This window comes from Emydura macquarii, unplaced genomic scaffold, assembly GCF_026122565.2.
Source record: "Emydura macquarii macquarii isolate MOO-44397 ecotype Brisbane River unplaced genomic scaffold, CSIRO-AGI_Emac_v2 contig_1477, whole genome shotgun sequence".
In the NCBI taxonomy this organism is placed as follows: domain Eukaryota; kingdom Metazoa; phylum Chordata; order Testudines; family Chelidae; genus Emydura; species Emydura macquarii.
The window spans coordinates 21,476,185-21,494,416 of NW_027131614.1; the positions used below are offsets into that span (position 1 = coordinate 21,476,185).

Here is an 18,232-nt window from a genome sequence, read left to right on the forward strand (position 1 = left end):
TAAGAGATAGGGCAGATATGTCTCTAGGCACCCTGGCAGTGGAAAAAAAATACCTTCCTGATTCCCAAAAAAACAATTAGTGCAATGCCCACAGCAGACCAAAAAACATGGTTCTAAATTAATCCCAGGAGTGGAAACTGCAAAACTGGGTGCGAGAGGAGGCTCCAGCCAAAAGGACAGGGCTCATATGAACTCTTCTCCATATGGACTTATCTGACTTAAGCCAATGGCTTATCTGAGCCCCACCAGTTCAGGTGTTTTCCCCCCATCTCTTAGCCCTGAGTGGGGGAGCAAGACCATGAAAAGAGCCAACTACTCCGTTTGTTGCCAGTCCAAACAAAAAACCCGGCTTGTGGCAGGTGTGTTCTGGTGTGCTATGGAGAACTGGCCAAGGATAGGGTGTTGGCTGTCCTTGTTTGCAACTGCTAAATAACATTAAAAGAATGTAAAACACAAATATGTTGTTTATATTACTTTTCCATGGAGTAAGCATCACCAAGACTTGACTGGTGTCGTTTTCAGCTTCAGTTACCAGTCCACCATCTTCGACTCCGACTCTGTCCACATCATCAGGTCTCTCCAGCCTCTTGCATCCAGTACCACGCATGCCAGGCTGACTATCTCCCCTTACATATACAGCTGAGTTGCTTCTGCCCTATGCGGGCTTCCCACTGAGGCACGGATCACCCAGGTTCGTGCAACCACCATCGCTGGCAGACAAACCGTTACTCCTCGGTCAATATCCTACTCCACTCATGTTGGCACCATTGGCCCCACAGATTAGGACTTTGTTGCAGGACCAATCTGCATCACCAGCTCTGCCTGCCCTGAAGGCACCACCCTTCCCGGACCAGCCCTCTGATTCCAAATGGTCCTCAGAACCGGACCCAGCCTTTTCACTGGCATGTTCTTATAGTCCGGAGTCACAACGCCTGCCCTATACACCAGCGTATGGACCTCCTGTGGAGCCGTGGTTCAGATACCCCTCCCCCCCATGGGCCACTAGTGCACGCAGACCTGTATGCCTGGTCCTACTGGCACCCTTCAGACCCCTATCGTAGCCACGGAGCACCGCCACTGCCTCATTGCCAGCCTTTGTGCCGTTACACCACCCCCCTCAGTCTGTGTGGAACCTTGAGACACTACCATGCTGCCTGCACTGTCAGCAGCACAGGAAACGCCATATCCAGTTGGAGTCTCTTCGTCCCCAGATGAGGTGCTCATCCCACCTTCTGTGTCTGTTCCCCTTCTTCGCCCCCCACCCCCCCCCGATGACCAGGGTCAATACCATGACCTCCCATATCACATGGCAACAGCCCTTGACCTTCCTGCTGAGGATGTGAAGGACCTCGTGATGAGTTTCTGGACATCCTTCAACCAGCTGGGCCGTCACACACCATATTCCCTATCCACAATGTACTCCTTTAACCAACTCAGGCTATCTGATGTGCCCCAGCATCCTGTACCCCGATACCCAAATGAACAGAAAGGCACTATTTTGTCCCTGTCAAGGGCACCGAGTTCCTTTTCATACACCCACCACCGAATTCTCTCATAGTCCAAGCAGCAATGGCACATGCCTGACAGCAACATTTTAAGACCACTCCTCCAGACAAACCATCCAAAAAGTTTGACCTGATCAGGTGCAAAGTTTATTCATCGGTGGGCCTACAATTCCATATTGCTAGCTAGTAGGCTCTACTGGCAAAGTACGACTTCCTGTCAGACTCTTAGTTGGTGAAGTTTCAGGTCTCCATCCCAGAGGATAAACAAGTGGAATTTAAGTCCCTTATTGATGAGGATAAGCTTAGCGGCCAAGGTCATCTTCCAAATGGCAGTTGATGCAGCAGACATAGCATTATGCTTTCTGGCGTCGGTGTAGTTCTTCGCAGGGACTCCTGAATCCAGACTTCTCGTTTCCCTAAAGAGGTCCAGACCACCACTGATAACCTCCCATTTGATAATCAGAAGCTTTTCAGTGATAAGACCAATGAGTCTTCATTCGCTCAAAGACTCTCGTACCATGTTTTGGTCCTTGAGTCTTCGTATTCCAGCTCCAACTCACAGCCAGCACCAGGCTTCTTTCTGCCCTAGATGCCGCACCCAATCTACCTACCAACCCTACCCTCCATGCCAGCAGGAATAGTTCCACCACTGACAATGCACCCAATGATGATCAGGATGCCAGAATAATTCCTAACACAATTGGTTTCTACTTTACATATTTCTCAGGAAATTATCCTTTTATCTTCCTACTCAAACACTGAACATTCCAGAGAATACTGGCTTTAGCATAAATTTGGATGTTCACAGGACTCAAAGTATATCCCAAGAACATGGAATCAGTCTTGAAGTCAACATCTATAGTCATCTTTTTTTGCCAAATGCACCCAGGCTTCTGAGCATCTGAAGCTACACTGGACACGTGGATCAAAAATTGTATAGTTGAATCATGTAAAGCATCTGACATGCTAGTTGCTGAGGGATTTAGAGCTCACTCCATGTCTTCTATGATACCATCTTGGGGAAAAATGGTCTTTGCAGGTCTTTATCAAACACTGCTAAATGGACTACTTGGTGCCGTCCGGTAGGAAGATGCTGCCAGAACCAATTTCCAAGGAATTTATAAATCAAGTTATCTTCTAATCTGTATTAACTCTTTTATTTTTTCCTCTCTTATTGCTGCTGTGTTGTATTGCTCATTACTTTCCCCACTTTGGGTAATGGTATGTTAAGATTCAAAATCTTAAAACTTAGTACCTGATAACATCCTTTCTGGAATTAACATTTTACTCAATCTGACCTGCCCATGTTGTTTTCATATTGGGAGCCTGGAAATAATTTTATTTAGCAATCCTCTCTCTCCCTATGGGTGCAAATGTTAGTTTGAATTATAATTGGTTTTATTTCTTACTAATAATTTAAGTATTTCTACAGCTCTGAAAGCGTTTTAGCATCATTTAGAAGCCTTTGAGATCCACACAGACCAGGACACAACACTGCCCATTAGTGACTGACATGGAGATGTTATACTCAGAAAGGACATTCCTGGGTACTAAATTTTCCATTTAGCTTGAACACACCATAACAAAGGAAAACTAAGAAATGATAACGTTGGTGCATATACCAAGAGAGAAAAAAAAAGCAAGGTAGCCATGTTGATTTTTGCATCTTAAGAATTACAGCAAAATGTGGTATTTGCCGTTAAAGAGGGATAATTTTGCTTTCAAATATATTTGAGTATTTCAAACAAAAACCTTAGATTTCATATTATAAATATTCTATATTTCTTTTAACTAGCACAAATATACAGGAGACACATCCATAAAAACAATAACTTCCAGTAAACATTTTGAAAAAGATAAAACTGCATTATTTCATATTTTAACTTCTCAAATGTTTTTCTTTTTTTCCTTAGTGAAAACATCCATATGTTGTCTGAAGAAAAACAGAGGATAATGTTGTTAGAAAGAGTGAGTAGATTCTCCATTATATATAACAACTTAATGGTTTGTCACCTAAGGGATGCCTCTGTCCAAACCACATGCTCCTCGACATCAATTAGCTTTCCCCCAACCCTTAGTTTAAAAACTGCTCTTTGACCTTTTTAATTTTATGTGCCACCAATTTGGTTCCATTTTGGTTTAGGTGAAGCCCATCCTTCCTGTATAGGCTCCCTCTTATGCAGAAGGTTCCCCAGTTCCTAATAAACCTAAACCCCTCGTCTCTACATCGTCTCAACCACCCATTGAGACTCTGCAGTTCTGCCTGTCTAACTGGCCCTGCATGTGGAAGCATTTCAGAGAATGCTACCACAGAGGTCCTGGACTTCAATCTCTTACCTAGCAGCCTAAATTTGGCTGCATGATCTCTCTTCTTTCCTTCCCTGTGTCATTGGCACCTACATGAATTACAACCCACAGGCTCCTCCTCAGCACCACACATAAGTCTGTCTCGATGTCTCAAGAGATCCACAACCTTCGCACCTGGCAGGCAAGTCACCACACGATTCTCCTGGTCATCACAAATCCAGCTATCTGTTTTTTTAATGATTGAGTTCCCTCATTACTATTACCTGTCTTTTCCTAATAACTGGCATTCCCTCCCCTGTAGAGGTATCCTTGGAGTAAGAGGATACTATGACATCATCTGGAAGGAGGGGTCCCAACTATGGGATCGTTTCCTGCACTCCAGTTTGATGTTCTCCTTCCCTGAGACTTTCATCCTCCTCAACAGTACAGAAACTGTCATACCAGGGGTGGTACCATACTGTTCTACTGTGTCCCAGGAAGTCTCATCTATGTACTTCTCTGTCTTCCTTAGCTCCTCCACCCTGGTCTCCAAAGCCTGTGTGTGGTCTCTGAGGGCCAGGAGCTACTTGCACCGCATGCACACATACACCACCTGCCCATAGGGCAGGTAATCATACATGTTGCATTCAGCACAATAAACTGGATAGCCCCCCCCACCTTATTGCTGGACTTCTGCCTGCATTCTCTTTTTACTCCTGCAGCTCTTTCTTTTATTGTTGTTTGGTTTTTATCGGAGTGTGGAGGGCTGTGTGTTATTGTCTATAGTTTACAGAATGTTAATAAAGTGTATCTACCCCCTCCTCCACTCTCCTAGTCAGCTCTCGCAAAACTCCCGTTAGCTGCCCCTAATGCTTACAAATGTGCTTTTTAAACCCTGTTTCTCCCTGAGTGGCCCCACCCCCTAGTTAAGAGTTGATGGGTGCCAAAAGGCTTAGAGATCAAAGCCTCATTAAGAAGCTCTCAGCTTGCCTACCAGACCATGAGGATCAGCACACGGTTCCCCAAACAAACAGACCACAGAATATATTTCAGTCAAGCAGGAAGCAAACCGCAAACACACACACTACAGACAACAAACTCACCCCAAGGTGAGTCCTTCAGCTGGAGAACTCCCTTGCAAAACTCACCTATTAGCTGCACCTATTGGCTAGATTAGCTATCCTCCAATTATCTGGTACAGAGGTGGATTTAAATAATTGTTTACATACCAAAGTTAGTAGTTATGCAATTTCACATTTGAGTTCCTTCCAAACTCTTGGGTGGATATCATCTGGTCCTGGCGACTTATTACTGTTTAATTTATCATTTGTTCCACAACCTCCTCTAATGACACCTCAGTCTGGGTCAGTTCCTCAAATTTGTCATCTAAAAATAATGGCTCAGGTTTAGGAATCCCCCTCACATCCTCGGCCGTTAAGACCGATGCAAAGAATTAATTTAGTTTCTCCACAATAGCCTTATCTTCCTTAAGTGCTCCTTTAGCATCTCGATTGTTCAGTGGCCCTACTGGTTGTGTAGCAGGCTTCCTGCTACTGATGGTACTTAAAAATGTTTTTTGCTCTTACTATTTGGGTCTTTGGCTAGCTCTTCTTCAAATTCTTTTTTGGCCTTCCTAATTATATTTTTATACTTCACATACCAGAGTTTATGCTCCTTTCTATTTTCCTCAATAGGATTTAACTTCAACTTTTTAAAGGATGTCTTTTTTGCCTCTAACTGCTTCTTTTACTTTGTTGTTTAGCCATGGTGGCACTTTTTTGGTCCTCTTACTATGTTTTTTAATTTGGGGTATACATTTAAATAGAGCTTCTATGCTGGTGTTCTTAAAAAGTTTCCATGCAGCTTGCTGGGTTTTCACTTTTGTCATTGTACCTTTTAATTTCTGTTTAACTAACTTCCTTATTTATGTGTAGTTCCCCTTTCTGAAATTAAATGCTATCATGGTGGGCTGCTTTCGTGTGTCCCTCCCCCATCTATTAGCCACGTTAGTCAGGGTTTGCTGTTTGCCAGAGGTTGGGAATGTCCGACAGGTGGATCACTTGATGAATACCTTCTGAAATACCTGGTATTGGCCACTGTCGGAAGACAGGTTACTGGGCTAGATGGACCATTGGTGTGACCCAGTATGTCTGTTCTTATGTTCTTAATTCTTTCAAAAACAAAAAACTGACATTAAAGCAGAAGGTGTTTCTTATAGTTGTATAATAAGCTCTAATTTAAATGCGGTCCAGCTATTTTGGGTATTTATTAAATGCAATGTTGTATTCTAGAATTTCAGTTCATAAACCAGGACATTAAATTATGATTTCCCCTTTGTAAGTCATTGTTCTGTGTGTTGTATTTTGTATTCAAGTATTGCTTTGGACAGAGTTTCTTACTGATTGGGCATTATAGGTCAAAGTCACAGCTGTTCAGCTACTCCCACTGGTGAATGGCTGAGAACATCATCAAAAATATCTTCTGTTTTTAATGGATAGATTTTTAGATTTTTTTTCTTTAAAGTATGAAAGGTTTAACAACCCACTTCCCATTTCTTTTTTTGTCTCTAACCCCATTCCAGCTGCCTTCTTTTCTCTTCTTCAGAGTTAGGCTTAGTTTTAACTTAACTATTGAATTTTGAGCTTCACACTAGCTCCTAGTTCAGTAGCATAAATCAGATTACCTCTGTTTCATGGTTAAGCTATAGTAGGAGCAGGAAGATGCCACTTCCCCCAGTAGCTTGCAGTAGTCTCAGCAGCACCATGATGATTGCCAGGTTTTTTTCTAACTTTAAATATCTGTACCTTTTTGCTTGTGAGATTATAAAAGTTACCTTAAAATTCTGAAACGTACATCAAAAAGTAGATAGTGCATGGACAGTGCAGTGTTCATCAGTTCAAAACTATTTGGTATTTAATAAAGATTTATGCTATATAATGAACATAAATATTAAACTGGTTATTCATTTTAGATTACTGTCTCTACAGACATTACAACTTAAAGAAGAGGAAAACAAACGATTAAATCAAAGATTGGTAAGTACATTAGACACATGTGCACTTATCTGCTTATAAAACATTTTTTTTTCAAAACTAACCAAGAATTTAAAAATGGAAATTCTAATTATTCTCTGCACACCTTAAAGTTTTACATGTGAAGTAGAACAAAATAAAGAAAATTAAAAAATGGCACTCAGGAGTAATCTAATTCCATGTAAGATGTTTTTTCATTACTGGGGCAAGGGCAGTTTTCCATAGAAAACAACTTGGATCTAGAAAGGGAAGCCAACGGAGGCTTTTACTCTCACAAAGGATACAAACCAACCAGTCTTTTGAAAATACAGGCAAAAAGCATCAACTCCAAGGGTCACATTTTTAATGAGGTAATCATGCAATAATGCATACACACATGCGCATCAGGCATTTGTGCAACTGATGGTCATTTAGTAATTACCTTTTGGGGAAAAAATGGTTCAGATGGTTTATGGACTACATTAGCTTTGTTAAAAATAAATAAATTTATTCCAAAAGGAAATTAGAGCTCTGTGAGGGAGTGGAGATGAGACAAGAGACATACCATCTTGCCACTTAAAATTCTGATGGAGCATGTGGCTAAGTCAGACTGCAGCCCACATGATTTATACAAGGGCATGCAATTCAAACTGCTGATCCGATTTTAGTTTAGGAGAGCAGGTGAAAAGAAGTGTTGAAGTTTTGGTAGAAGAGATCAAGTGCTGCAAGAAGGTGGAAGGCTGGTCTTGGGTGCTTGACAATGTTGGAGAATACTGGCGTAAAGAAGCAAGGAAGATTGTAGGTACATGATTTCTTGTGGAAGAAGGTTGGCTCTTTCTGAATTTCCTAGATACCATCTGACAACAAAATAAAAAAGTGCAAATTAACACAGATCTTCATAATTTTGGAGATTGCAGAATATATATTAAAACCTGCTTCATACCAGCATTCAGAGTCTAATGTGATTCCCCTTCCCAAACAGAATGGGGATCTGCCTGTACTTAAATCTTTCATTTCCTGTGTACTAGAGGGGTAAAGGCAGCCTCCATGGGAGTATGCTCAGATACTCCCAGAGCAAAGCTGAAGCTTAAATTATTTTATTTTAGTTGTAGGTGGGAGAGAGGAGAATTTGATTGTATAACTTGAGTTCTTTAATTCTGGTGAGTGTGAGTTTTTCAACAACAAAAAAGTGTCAATCTGTACTTGATGATGTATTTGTTTCTATATGGTTTGATTTCTCTTATATGACTATATATAAACTTTTTGTTACAAGCTGTTGCATAATAAACCTCATTCTTTTTCCTTGTCAGTTGATTTTAATTATAGCACATGGCAAGAACCAGGAACCAACATGTAGAAAAACACCTATATTTTAAAAGGCAGCTGTGCTACAGCAGGTTGATTAAAATAAAGGATATCTTCAATTTCTTTACTTTATCCAGTTACTTATTTTTTCTCTCCTTTAAGGCCAAAGAGATTAATGTGTATAATTTATTTTGAAGTCTGGGTCAATATGTATCATTGGGGCCAGATTACAGTTGGACCTGTATAGGTGCACCAGACAAGAGACAGGGTAGAACTGTGACTGAATAGTGGAGCCATTGCTCTTTGCTAGTGCCATCAGTGGAACTAGCCTTCTTAGCAGGACAAAGAGGTGCAGAGTGAGAACATAGCTGGCTGGGCTAGAAACGAGTATATGCTGTAGTTGTTTTAAAGGATAGTCATGCTGTTGCTCCACTGTAATTCCGCATCTCCACCTCCCTCCAATGCATGGGGTTGTGGTTTAAAGACACAAACTAGTCATCAAGATAGGGAATGTCTTCACAAATTATGTATGAACTGAAATGCATTACTCTGGTTTTGTGAAGTACTATGCGCATTTGTGATGTGATGTAACCAGTTGTTGGTAATTATGGTATACTTTGCAGATCTAAATTCCTCACACATTGTAGACCGTGTTTTTTCCTAATTTTTGCATCTTTTTTTAAAAATACTTGATTATATGTCCTAATGTGTATTACCTGTTGTGTTGTTGAAACACCAATGACGACTTTTTAATGTAGCAATGATGGTTCTTCAGGGGCCTCTGTACATTCGCACTATATACTAATGGGATTCAGCACTTCTGATGCTGACTTCAGAACTGTAGAAAAGCACTGCCTGCTGGGGGGATGCAAGAACTCTCTACCCAGATACTAGCCTGTCTTTAAAGGGAACAGGGGGTTTTCCATGGGCTCAAGCATCCATGGAGTGTATCCCAATGGCTCATCTTCCTGTTTCTGCAGGCTTGTGGGCTTCCATCCCTTTTTATTGTTCCGTTTGCCCCTCCTGACCAAATAGGGGATGGAAGTGTAGGACACTAAAGCTGTGCTGGCAAGTTAGATACACTGCATCATGCGAACACATTAAGAGAATAAAGTTTATATCCTTGAGCTCCTAGGACTACAGAAGGAAGCAATGAAATAGCTTTATGCTCTGTTCTTTAATGTATCTCACCACCTTTCCTCTTCAGCAGCATTATGTTCATGTAGACTGGGGAGGCTTTGAGTGATGGGATGTCGCCTGAGGACGTTTTCCCCCACAAGAGTTGGCTACCACTGTCTTTTGTTGTCTTTAGTACTTTGAGAACTGAACCTTCTTAACACTTTGTAACAGTTTGGTAAAGACTGGATTTAAAATTTTTGCCTACTTGCATAATAATTAAATTACCATTTGCATATGAATAGTTTGTTTGAATTAATGCCAGTAATACACTGGTAAATAAATCATCAAAACTCAAAATAATCTTCTGATTTGCTAATGTTCATTTTGACATTATGGGAAAACATCTTGGAAGACCGGAGAGATTCCCAAAGACTGGAAAAGGGCAAATATAGCGCCCATTTACAAAAAGGGGAATAAGGACAACCCAGGGAATTACAGACCAGTCAGCTTAACTTCTGTACCCGGAAAGATAATGGAGCAAATAATTAAGCAATCAATTTGCAAACATCTAAAAGATAATAAGGTAATAAGTAACAGTTAGCATGGATTTGTCAAGAACAAATCATGTCAAACCAAGCTGATAGTTTTGTTGGACAGAGTAACAAGCCTTGTGGATAAGGGAGAGGTAGTAGATGTGGTATAGCTTGACTTTAGTAAGGCTTTTAATACTGTCCCACATGACCTTCTCTTAAACAAACAAGGGAAATATAACCTATATGGAGCTACTGTCAGGTGGGTGCAAAACTGATTGGAAAAAAACATTCCCAGAGAGTAGTTATCAATGGTCCACAGTCATGCTGGAAGGGCATAACGAGTGGGGTTCTGCAGGGATCAGTTCTGGGTCCGGTTCTGTTCAATATTTTCATCAATGATTTAGATAATGGCATAGAGAATACACTTATTAAGTTTGAGGACAGTATCAAGCTGGGAGGGGTTGTAAGTGCTTTGGAGGATAGGATTATAATTCAGAATGATCTGGACAAACTGGAGATTTGGTCTGAGGAAAATAGTATAAAATTAAATAAGGAGAAATGCAAAGTACTCCACTTAGGAAGGAACAATCAGTTGCATACATACAAAATAGGAAATGACTGCCTAGGAAGAAGTACTACGGAAAGGGATCTGAGAGTCATAGTGGACCACAAGCTAAATATGAGTCAACAGTGTAATGTTGTTGCAAAAAAAGCAAACATGATTCTGGGATGTATTAGCAGGAGTGTTGTAAGTAAGACATGAGTAGTAATTCTTCCGCTCTACTCCACACTGATTAGGCCTCAACTGGAGTATTGTGTCCAGTTCTGGGTGCCACATTTCAGGAAAGATGTGGACAAATTGGAGAAAGTCCAGAGAAGAGCAACAAAAATGATTAAAGATCTAGAAAACATGACCTATGAGGCAAGACTGAAAGAACTGGGTTTGTTTAGCCTGGAGAAGAGAATACTGAGAGGGGACATAACAGCTTTCAAGTACATAAAAGGTGGTTACAAAGAGGGAGAAAAATTGTTGTTCTTAACCTCTGAGGACAGGACAAGAAGCAATAGGCTTAAACTGCAGCAAGGGAGGTTTAGGTTGGACATTAGAAAAAACTTCCTAACTGTCAAGGTGGTTAATCACTGGAATAAATTGCTTAAAGAGGTTGTGGAATCTACATCATTGGAGATTTTTAAGGGCAGGTTAGACAAACACCTGTCAAGAATGGTCTAGATATTACTTAGTCCTGCCATGAATGCAGGGGACTGGACTAGATGACCTCTCGAGGTCCCTTCCAGCCCTGTGATTCTATGATTAATTAAATAGCAGATGTCTGAGAATCTTTGCACTTGTGAAAGAGTCTTACAAGAAATAAAAAGCTTACTGTAAAACAGAGTTGTTAAAACTCTGATATGACTTAACTAATGTAGCGTGTGTGTGTGTGTGTGTGTGTGTGTGTGTGTGTGTGTGTGTGTGTGTGTGTGTGTGTGTGTGTGTGTGTGTGTGTGTGTGTGTGTGTGTGTGTGTTGGAGCAGGGGGCAATGATTAATTTTTTCCCCAAAATAAGCTATTTTGTACATGTGAATCTCTTCAGTGTATTACTTGATTTCATTACTTCTTTACAAACATTGTTTTTTAAAAATCCATAATTAGATAATGAAATCTGTTTGCTTCAAAGGAAATCCTCATTTGTCAGACACTGCTAAGAAAGACCAAAAAAAGCCTCTGCTCATAAGGAAGGAGTTACTAACTAATGTGAAACATTACAGGACCACTGATTAGACAAAACTTAGTCATGCCAGTGTCACACCCAGAAGTGGTAGTTCATTAATTCTTGTTAGAGTTGTACATAAGTTGAACACTGGTTCCTGACTCCATTGCTCCTAGACTTGCTTCTCCACAAATTCTCCTTACCAGCATGCTTCAACATTGAGCTAGAGAGAATTCCTCTGAACATGAGAAGGAATAATTTTCTTTGACCTATTCATTTCTTGGCCTCATTGTTGAGGTTGCCAACCCTAGTGCCAATTTTGAAGCTTTTTATGTGGACAGTTGTTTTCTAGGAACTAATGAGACTATTAGTTATATTTCACATGGGTCATTGAACAGCCACCAAAGTGCAATTATTTGTGGTAACTAATAAATTGAACCAGATTTGGAAGGAAGCCTACAGCTTAGTGAAAGGCCTCATGTCCTATTACAAATCCTGTAAGCCATTCCATACCCCATTGAATTTATTCCTTCTATTTGTGGATAGAACTCAAGCTAGTTGACAAGATGACATTCAGTCCTATGTCCAGATTTGAACACCATTTTATATGAAAAATTACTACACAAGGGCCTGAGTCACCAGTGCAGCAATGAAGTTAAAAATGTTTGTCTGGGAATTGGGAATGGTGAACAAACAATTGCAGCTGACATAGTTTTACTGGGGGAAAAAATCTACTTGACTTAAGAAACCGGTAGCAGTAAAACAGTTGCAAGACACATGATGAAAGAGACTAAGGGCTAACATCTGTTAGTTACAAAAAAAAGAGTATTTTGTTGCAGTTAGCTACTTTTCCAAATAAATAAAACTTGCATATTGAGGTGGCCTTTCTAGCTAGAATGTTGTAAGTATGAAGTATGCTTGTGAGGTGGAGAAATCCAGAAGTGATTTGATTGTTTAGGTATATCTGTCGATATAAATAAATTCAGATGAATGAAAGCTTATTTTAGGAGAACTTGTCATAAACAGTGACCCACAGTGTGCTGAGAAATAATGTCATTTATGGAAGTTTAAATTTCACATTATAACCTATCCATGAAAGCCCTGCTAATTGTGAGATTGAGATAGAAGGTTGTGCAAGTTTATGATGTATATTCTGTAACGAAAGGATTCATTTATAGCTTTATTCAATTATTGAGTAAATCCAACAAGGTTCAATTCAGCCTCGTTGATGAGGATACAGTTGAGGAGGCAGTTTTGTTTTCTAGGGAATAACTAGTGGCCCAGTCTAACATATGAAACAGGTTGACCAAAAAACCAATATAAATTCCCTTTAACTTATTGTATGCTGCTAGTGGCTTGCCTGAACTAAATCCTGGGGCTCATGAGAGATTAAAAATAGATTGGCGAATACTTGTCATTGTACAAGACATATGCAAAACTATTCTCACTGCCAAAGCCAGGACTGGTTTATTCATGGGACATTTGCAACTCATTCCAGACCCAAGAAAAGGCATTCACCAGGTTACCCTTCCACACTTAAAACTGCCTAGAGGAATTCTCAGATTTGGAAGGCATTTGGGTGAGATTCTCACACCTGTTTCTGCCCCTATATGCCAGATAAAAGTGCCCCCTTGGCATGTAGGGATTCTTGAAATCCCAGTCCCAAAGGAGGATTCCCCCAGCACAGGAACCAAGGCCATGTCTACATTATAACAGTACAGCTACGGATGTTGCCTGCATCCACAGAAGGATTTTTTCTATTGATGTATTTAATCCACTTCTCAAAAAGGTTGTAACTAACTCAACAGAAGATTTCAGTTGATCTAGTCACATCTACACCAGGAGGTAGGTAACCTAACTATGGTACTCAGGGTACAAAATTTTTCACAACCATGAGCAGCATTAGCTAGGTCAATCTAATTTTTAAGGGTGGATTAGGTCTGAGTAATACAGCCAGAGCATGTTCTTGCAAGTCCTGGCATAGGGGACTTGCTAGGGTGGGTTCCTGAGAATGGAAGGGCTTGTCAGGACAAGACTATAGCATATAAAACTGGAGAGATGGCGGGCAGTGCTGCTGTTCATCGACAGTTGTTTCTTAAATAATCTTTAAGCACTAGATAAATTATGCCACAGGCCACTCTGGCCCCTGGAGCAGCCCAGAATCAGGAGAGGGGAGAAAAATACCTTAAGAAGCCCAGTACAGAATTTCACTCATGACTTGCAGTGCAGAGATGTTTTTTACACTGAGAGGATCATCAATAGCCAACAGTTACTCTGATCAAAACATCTGGAGGGCAAAAGAGCCAAAAATGTAGCATTATGGTGATGTTATAGCTTTTTCATGTTAGGTTTGCAACCAGCTTTCCATTATAAAATCCTGATTTGTCTTACTATGACTTTGACCCTGTCTACACTTACATCCAGGATTCAGCTGCAGTCGACGGGAGTTACGCAAGCTACGCAAAAAATTTGCTTAACTCCTGTCAACTTCTCTGCTCCTCTTCTGCACGCCGTCTTCACTGCACTGCGCCGACGAGAACCGCGTTCCCGTCAAAGCAGCGCTACACCACTGGCGAAGGCGGTCTTAGTACATCGATTTCTGGTTCGACTGAGTGGGTCTTTGCTAACCACTCAGTCGATGCAGAGAAATCGATCCGACGGCGGCAACTTTGCCACCGTCAGTGTAGCCGTAGCCTTTGTCTTGGAAAATTGGTTTGGTTTGAAAACTGCAAGATTTACTCTTAGAACAAAGGATAATTACAAAGGTTCTTCATATTTTACAAACTTTTTTTGTTATGGATTTTTTTTTTTTGTTAAAAAAAATTTCGGATCTGAAATTTTTATTTTGTCTTGCATTTTGTCTTCCTCTGCTGCACTACCCATGCATACTTGACTTATTGTTAAATCTCCTTTAGCTTGTTTGCCCAACCATGTTTGGGGGGAAAAAAGAGGTGGTGATTAAGAAAAGCTAATGACTGTTCTTATTTATTTGTAATGCAGCAGATGCTAGAGGCTCTATGGCAGACAGCCTGGAACATCTGGCATGGTGGGGCTGTCACAGAGCCATGAACCCTGGAAGAGTAGGAGCCCTGGCCTCAGGGCACTCTGCATTGGAGGAGTCTCTGCCTCTCTGGCTCCTGGAACGGAGGGAGAAGCAGAACACGTGGGGCTTAAGCAGCCCTCCAGAAAGCTTTTGTCAATTTTACTTTGCAGAAAGTGAAATTGACAAAAGCCTTCCAAGCAAGCAGCTGTCACTTCAATTTTCCTGATAGAAAATCAACATTTTTCAGCAAAACTGAAATTTTCTCATAAATGATTTTAATTCTGTGAAAAAAGGCATTTTTGTGAGAAAAACATTCAGATGAAAAAATTTTTGACCAGTTCTATTCTTGGTACAACACTTCAGAAATTTCTTTGTACAAACACTACAGCTTCCTAACCTTTATGCCATCTGCCAAAAACATGAGGTCTCTGTATTAATGGTAACTTAGTAGTAAACCTGGGTTAATGAAAGTAAGCACAAATACCAATTTCCAGATGACAAAATTATCCTACTGGGATAACCTGAAAAGAATATAAAGGTATTTTAAAAAGACATGTTGATTTATTCAAGAGGCAAGTTATTTTAGGAAATCGCTGGCTGTTGTTATTATTTGGCTTCATAACAGTACAAAAACTGCAGAGCCCATATAATGCTATGCCAGAATTGATATTTTGAAATGCAAGCATGTTGTCACCCAGTTTCTCACAAAATAATTATTTCAGTGTTTGCCTCCCATTGTTCTTCTCTGCCTGAACTGCAACAGGCGCAAACCTGGAAAGCAAGGTTTTTGGTTTTTTTTATCTGTTTGTAAAACCTGAGTTTGCAGTAGTGATTTAATGTATTCTTTGCTTGGGTCCTATTGCATTAAGATAGAGAACTCATACATTTAAGGTATGATGTATAATAAATAAAATACACACTATGTATTTGACTTTAGTGAAAAGTTAATATGTGGGTTCCCCCTAACGGCAGCAAAATAAATACGTAAAGGTGTTCCTTTTAAGAAATGGTATGGTACTATTGCAATTTTTAATTATTTTGCACATTATCAATAAAGGCAAAAGAGAATGATAGGGTTATTTTTAAATTTTTGAAAACGTTGGGCAATAGGAAACTTTTTCTTTCTATTGAAAGGTTGTCAGACTGTCTAGATTGCGAACCTCAAAAGGATATATTCTATATATTAACAGTATTATATTAAGTAGTTTTAAAACAAAAATTAAATAATTATCTTAGCAGTGTAAAAATTGACTGTAAACTGTTAAAACGGAAATTAAAATGAGAAAACTGAAACAGGAACAAAATGTTACTTATATAAAAGACCAAGAAATGCAAGGCTTTGGCTTTACAAATCTGAAGATAACTAGATAATTTTCTCAAGAATTGTAAATTCTTCAAGATATTTCAAGTTTGGCAAACTGGGAAGAACAATTTAAACTACTTGTACACATTTGATGGGTTCCAAATTAGTGGTGACCTTTCAGGAAAAAAGACTTACCTTTGAATCATCCACACAATCCATTGTCTTCCATTTACAGCAGTGCTCAAAAAGTTCATCTGGTTTTAAACTATATAAGAGAAAGATACCGGAAATGTCATTATTAAAAGTTCAGTGCATCCTGGCCTATTTTAGTCTGCTTTCAGCTTTGATCTCTTCATCTTAAAGTAAGAGCAGAAATAGAACGTTTGGAGAAGGGAAATGTGTGAAATGAGTCATGAAGGAGCTTCCATACTTGCGAAGATACTGATACTGGTTTTTTGAAAAGGAGGCTGTTGAAAGGATACATCATACCTGCATACTGACTAATGAGTTAGGTTCCTATCATGCAAATACTTACATAACATGTGAGTAGTACTGTTAAACACAGTGGGACTGCTTGCATGCATAAATGTTTGCAGGACAGAGACCATTTAGAGACCCTCTAAACGCTCCATTGAACCTTTAACAAGGTCACCTGGTCAAATTAAAAGGCAAATTTAAAACGTGTAAAAATAATTGTATACAACAATATAAGCCAAGACTATGTTCACTCTGTGGCATGCTGGACTCTAATTTTGCTGTAAGGTGTCTATTTCTAGTTACTGCAGTAAACTGGGAATTCTGTGACTACTTTGAATACCTTAAAAAAGAGGTATAAATTGAATTCAACATTCATCTGTATAATGGAATAAGTAATGTGTGCTTAATTTATTATATCTTATTCTGTTACCAAATTTTCAACATGCCATATGTATTTGTATAAGAATGCATAACTACAGTAAAAGTTGTCAGGGTGGTTTTGGCAAATAAGGAGACGGTGGTTTTAACACCTACACCGGCATAGGGAACAATTCTGGGTGCCACTCAAGATGGTTGAGCACTGGGGGGAACGAGTCAATTACTTAGGAAAATCCTTACTAGAACACAGCTATTTTTTTTAAAGGAAGTCTGTAGTTATGGTTCCCCAGTATATATGTCACAGACCTCTAGTACCACTTCAATTAAAGAAAATAACTGGTACCAGTAATAGAAGATGTCACAAACTTCGCCAGTGGATTGAACAACTGTTTGCTAGACTGTATTGTACTGCTGGGATTCAAGATTCCTAAATTCTGTTTCTAGCTCAGTAAAGGGAGCATTTGGTAGTGGTTAAAGCATCACTTATAAGGCCAGAAGGGACAACTGTGGTCATCTACTTGTTCTTTCTATGTAACACAGGCCATAGGATTTTCCTGAATTATTTCCTATTTGAATTAGCGCAGATCTTTTAGAAAAACATCTAATCTTATTTGAAAAGTTTCTAGTCGAGAATCCACCGCAACTATTGATAAGCCCTTCCAGTGGTTAATTGCCCTCACAGTTAAAAATGTGCATCTTGTTTCTAGTCTGAATTTGTCTAGCTTCAACCTCTGACCATTGGATCTTGTTATATTTTGTCTGCTAAATTGAGTAGCTAATTATAAAATTTCTGCACCCTATGTAGATACTTAAGCGACTGTGATCAAATTACTCCTTAACCTTCTTTTTGTTAAACAAAACAGATTGAGTACGTTGGGCCTTTCACTATATAAAGAATGTTGTCCAATATTTTAATAATTTTCTTAGCTCTTGTCTGAACCCTCTCCAGTTTATCAACATCCTTTTTGAATTGTGGACACCAGAACTGGACATATTATTCCAGTAATGGTCAGACCAGTGCCAAATACAGAAGTAATGTAACCTCCCTACTCCTATTTGAGATTTCCCAATTTATACACCCAAGAATTGCATTAACTCTTTTGGACACAGTGTCACACTGGGAGCTCATGTGCAACTGATTATCGACCATGACTCCCAAGTCTTTTTCAGAGTCACTGCTTCCCATCTTGTAAGTATGGCCTACATTCTTTGTCCCTAGACATAGAAACTTGCATTGGGCTGTATTAAAGTGCATATCATTCGCTTGCACACACTTATCAGGTGTTTCAGATCTCTCTCTATCCATGACCTGTCCTCTTCATTATTTAATACTCATCTGCAAACTTCATCAGAGATTATTTTAAGTAATACAAATATAACACAATTGCAGTTTGGCTAAGTTGATTTGACATGGGCAAGCCCAATAGAAGACCTGGATCCTATTGCCACCTTGGCCAGAAAAGAGAGGCTACGGCTACACTGGGCGGAAAAGCTGCCGCTGTCAGATAGATTTCTCTGGATTGACTGAGCGGTCAGTGAAGACCCGCTCAGTCGATCCAGAAA

At 39.7% G+C, this 18,232-nt stretch overlaps 1 protein-coding gene across 1 annotated transcript in view; it reads left to right on the top strand.

Moving 5' to 3' along the window:
- RB1CC1 (RB1 inducible coiled-coil 1) overlaps positions 1-18,232 on the top strand; it is a 167,548-nt gene that overhangs the window by 127,115 nt on the left and 22,201 nt on the right. The window contains exons 20-21 of the mRNA XM_067553518.1: positions 3,419-3,473; positions 6,779-6,826. Coding sequence (XP_067409619.1) covers positions 3,419-3,473; positions 6,779-6,826 — 103 coding nt within the window. The remainder of the gene's footprint in view (positions 1-3,418; positions 3,474-6,778; positions 6,827-18,232) is intronic.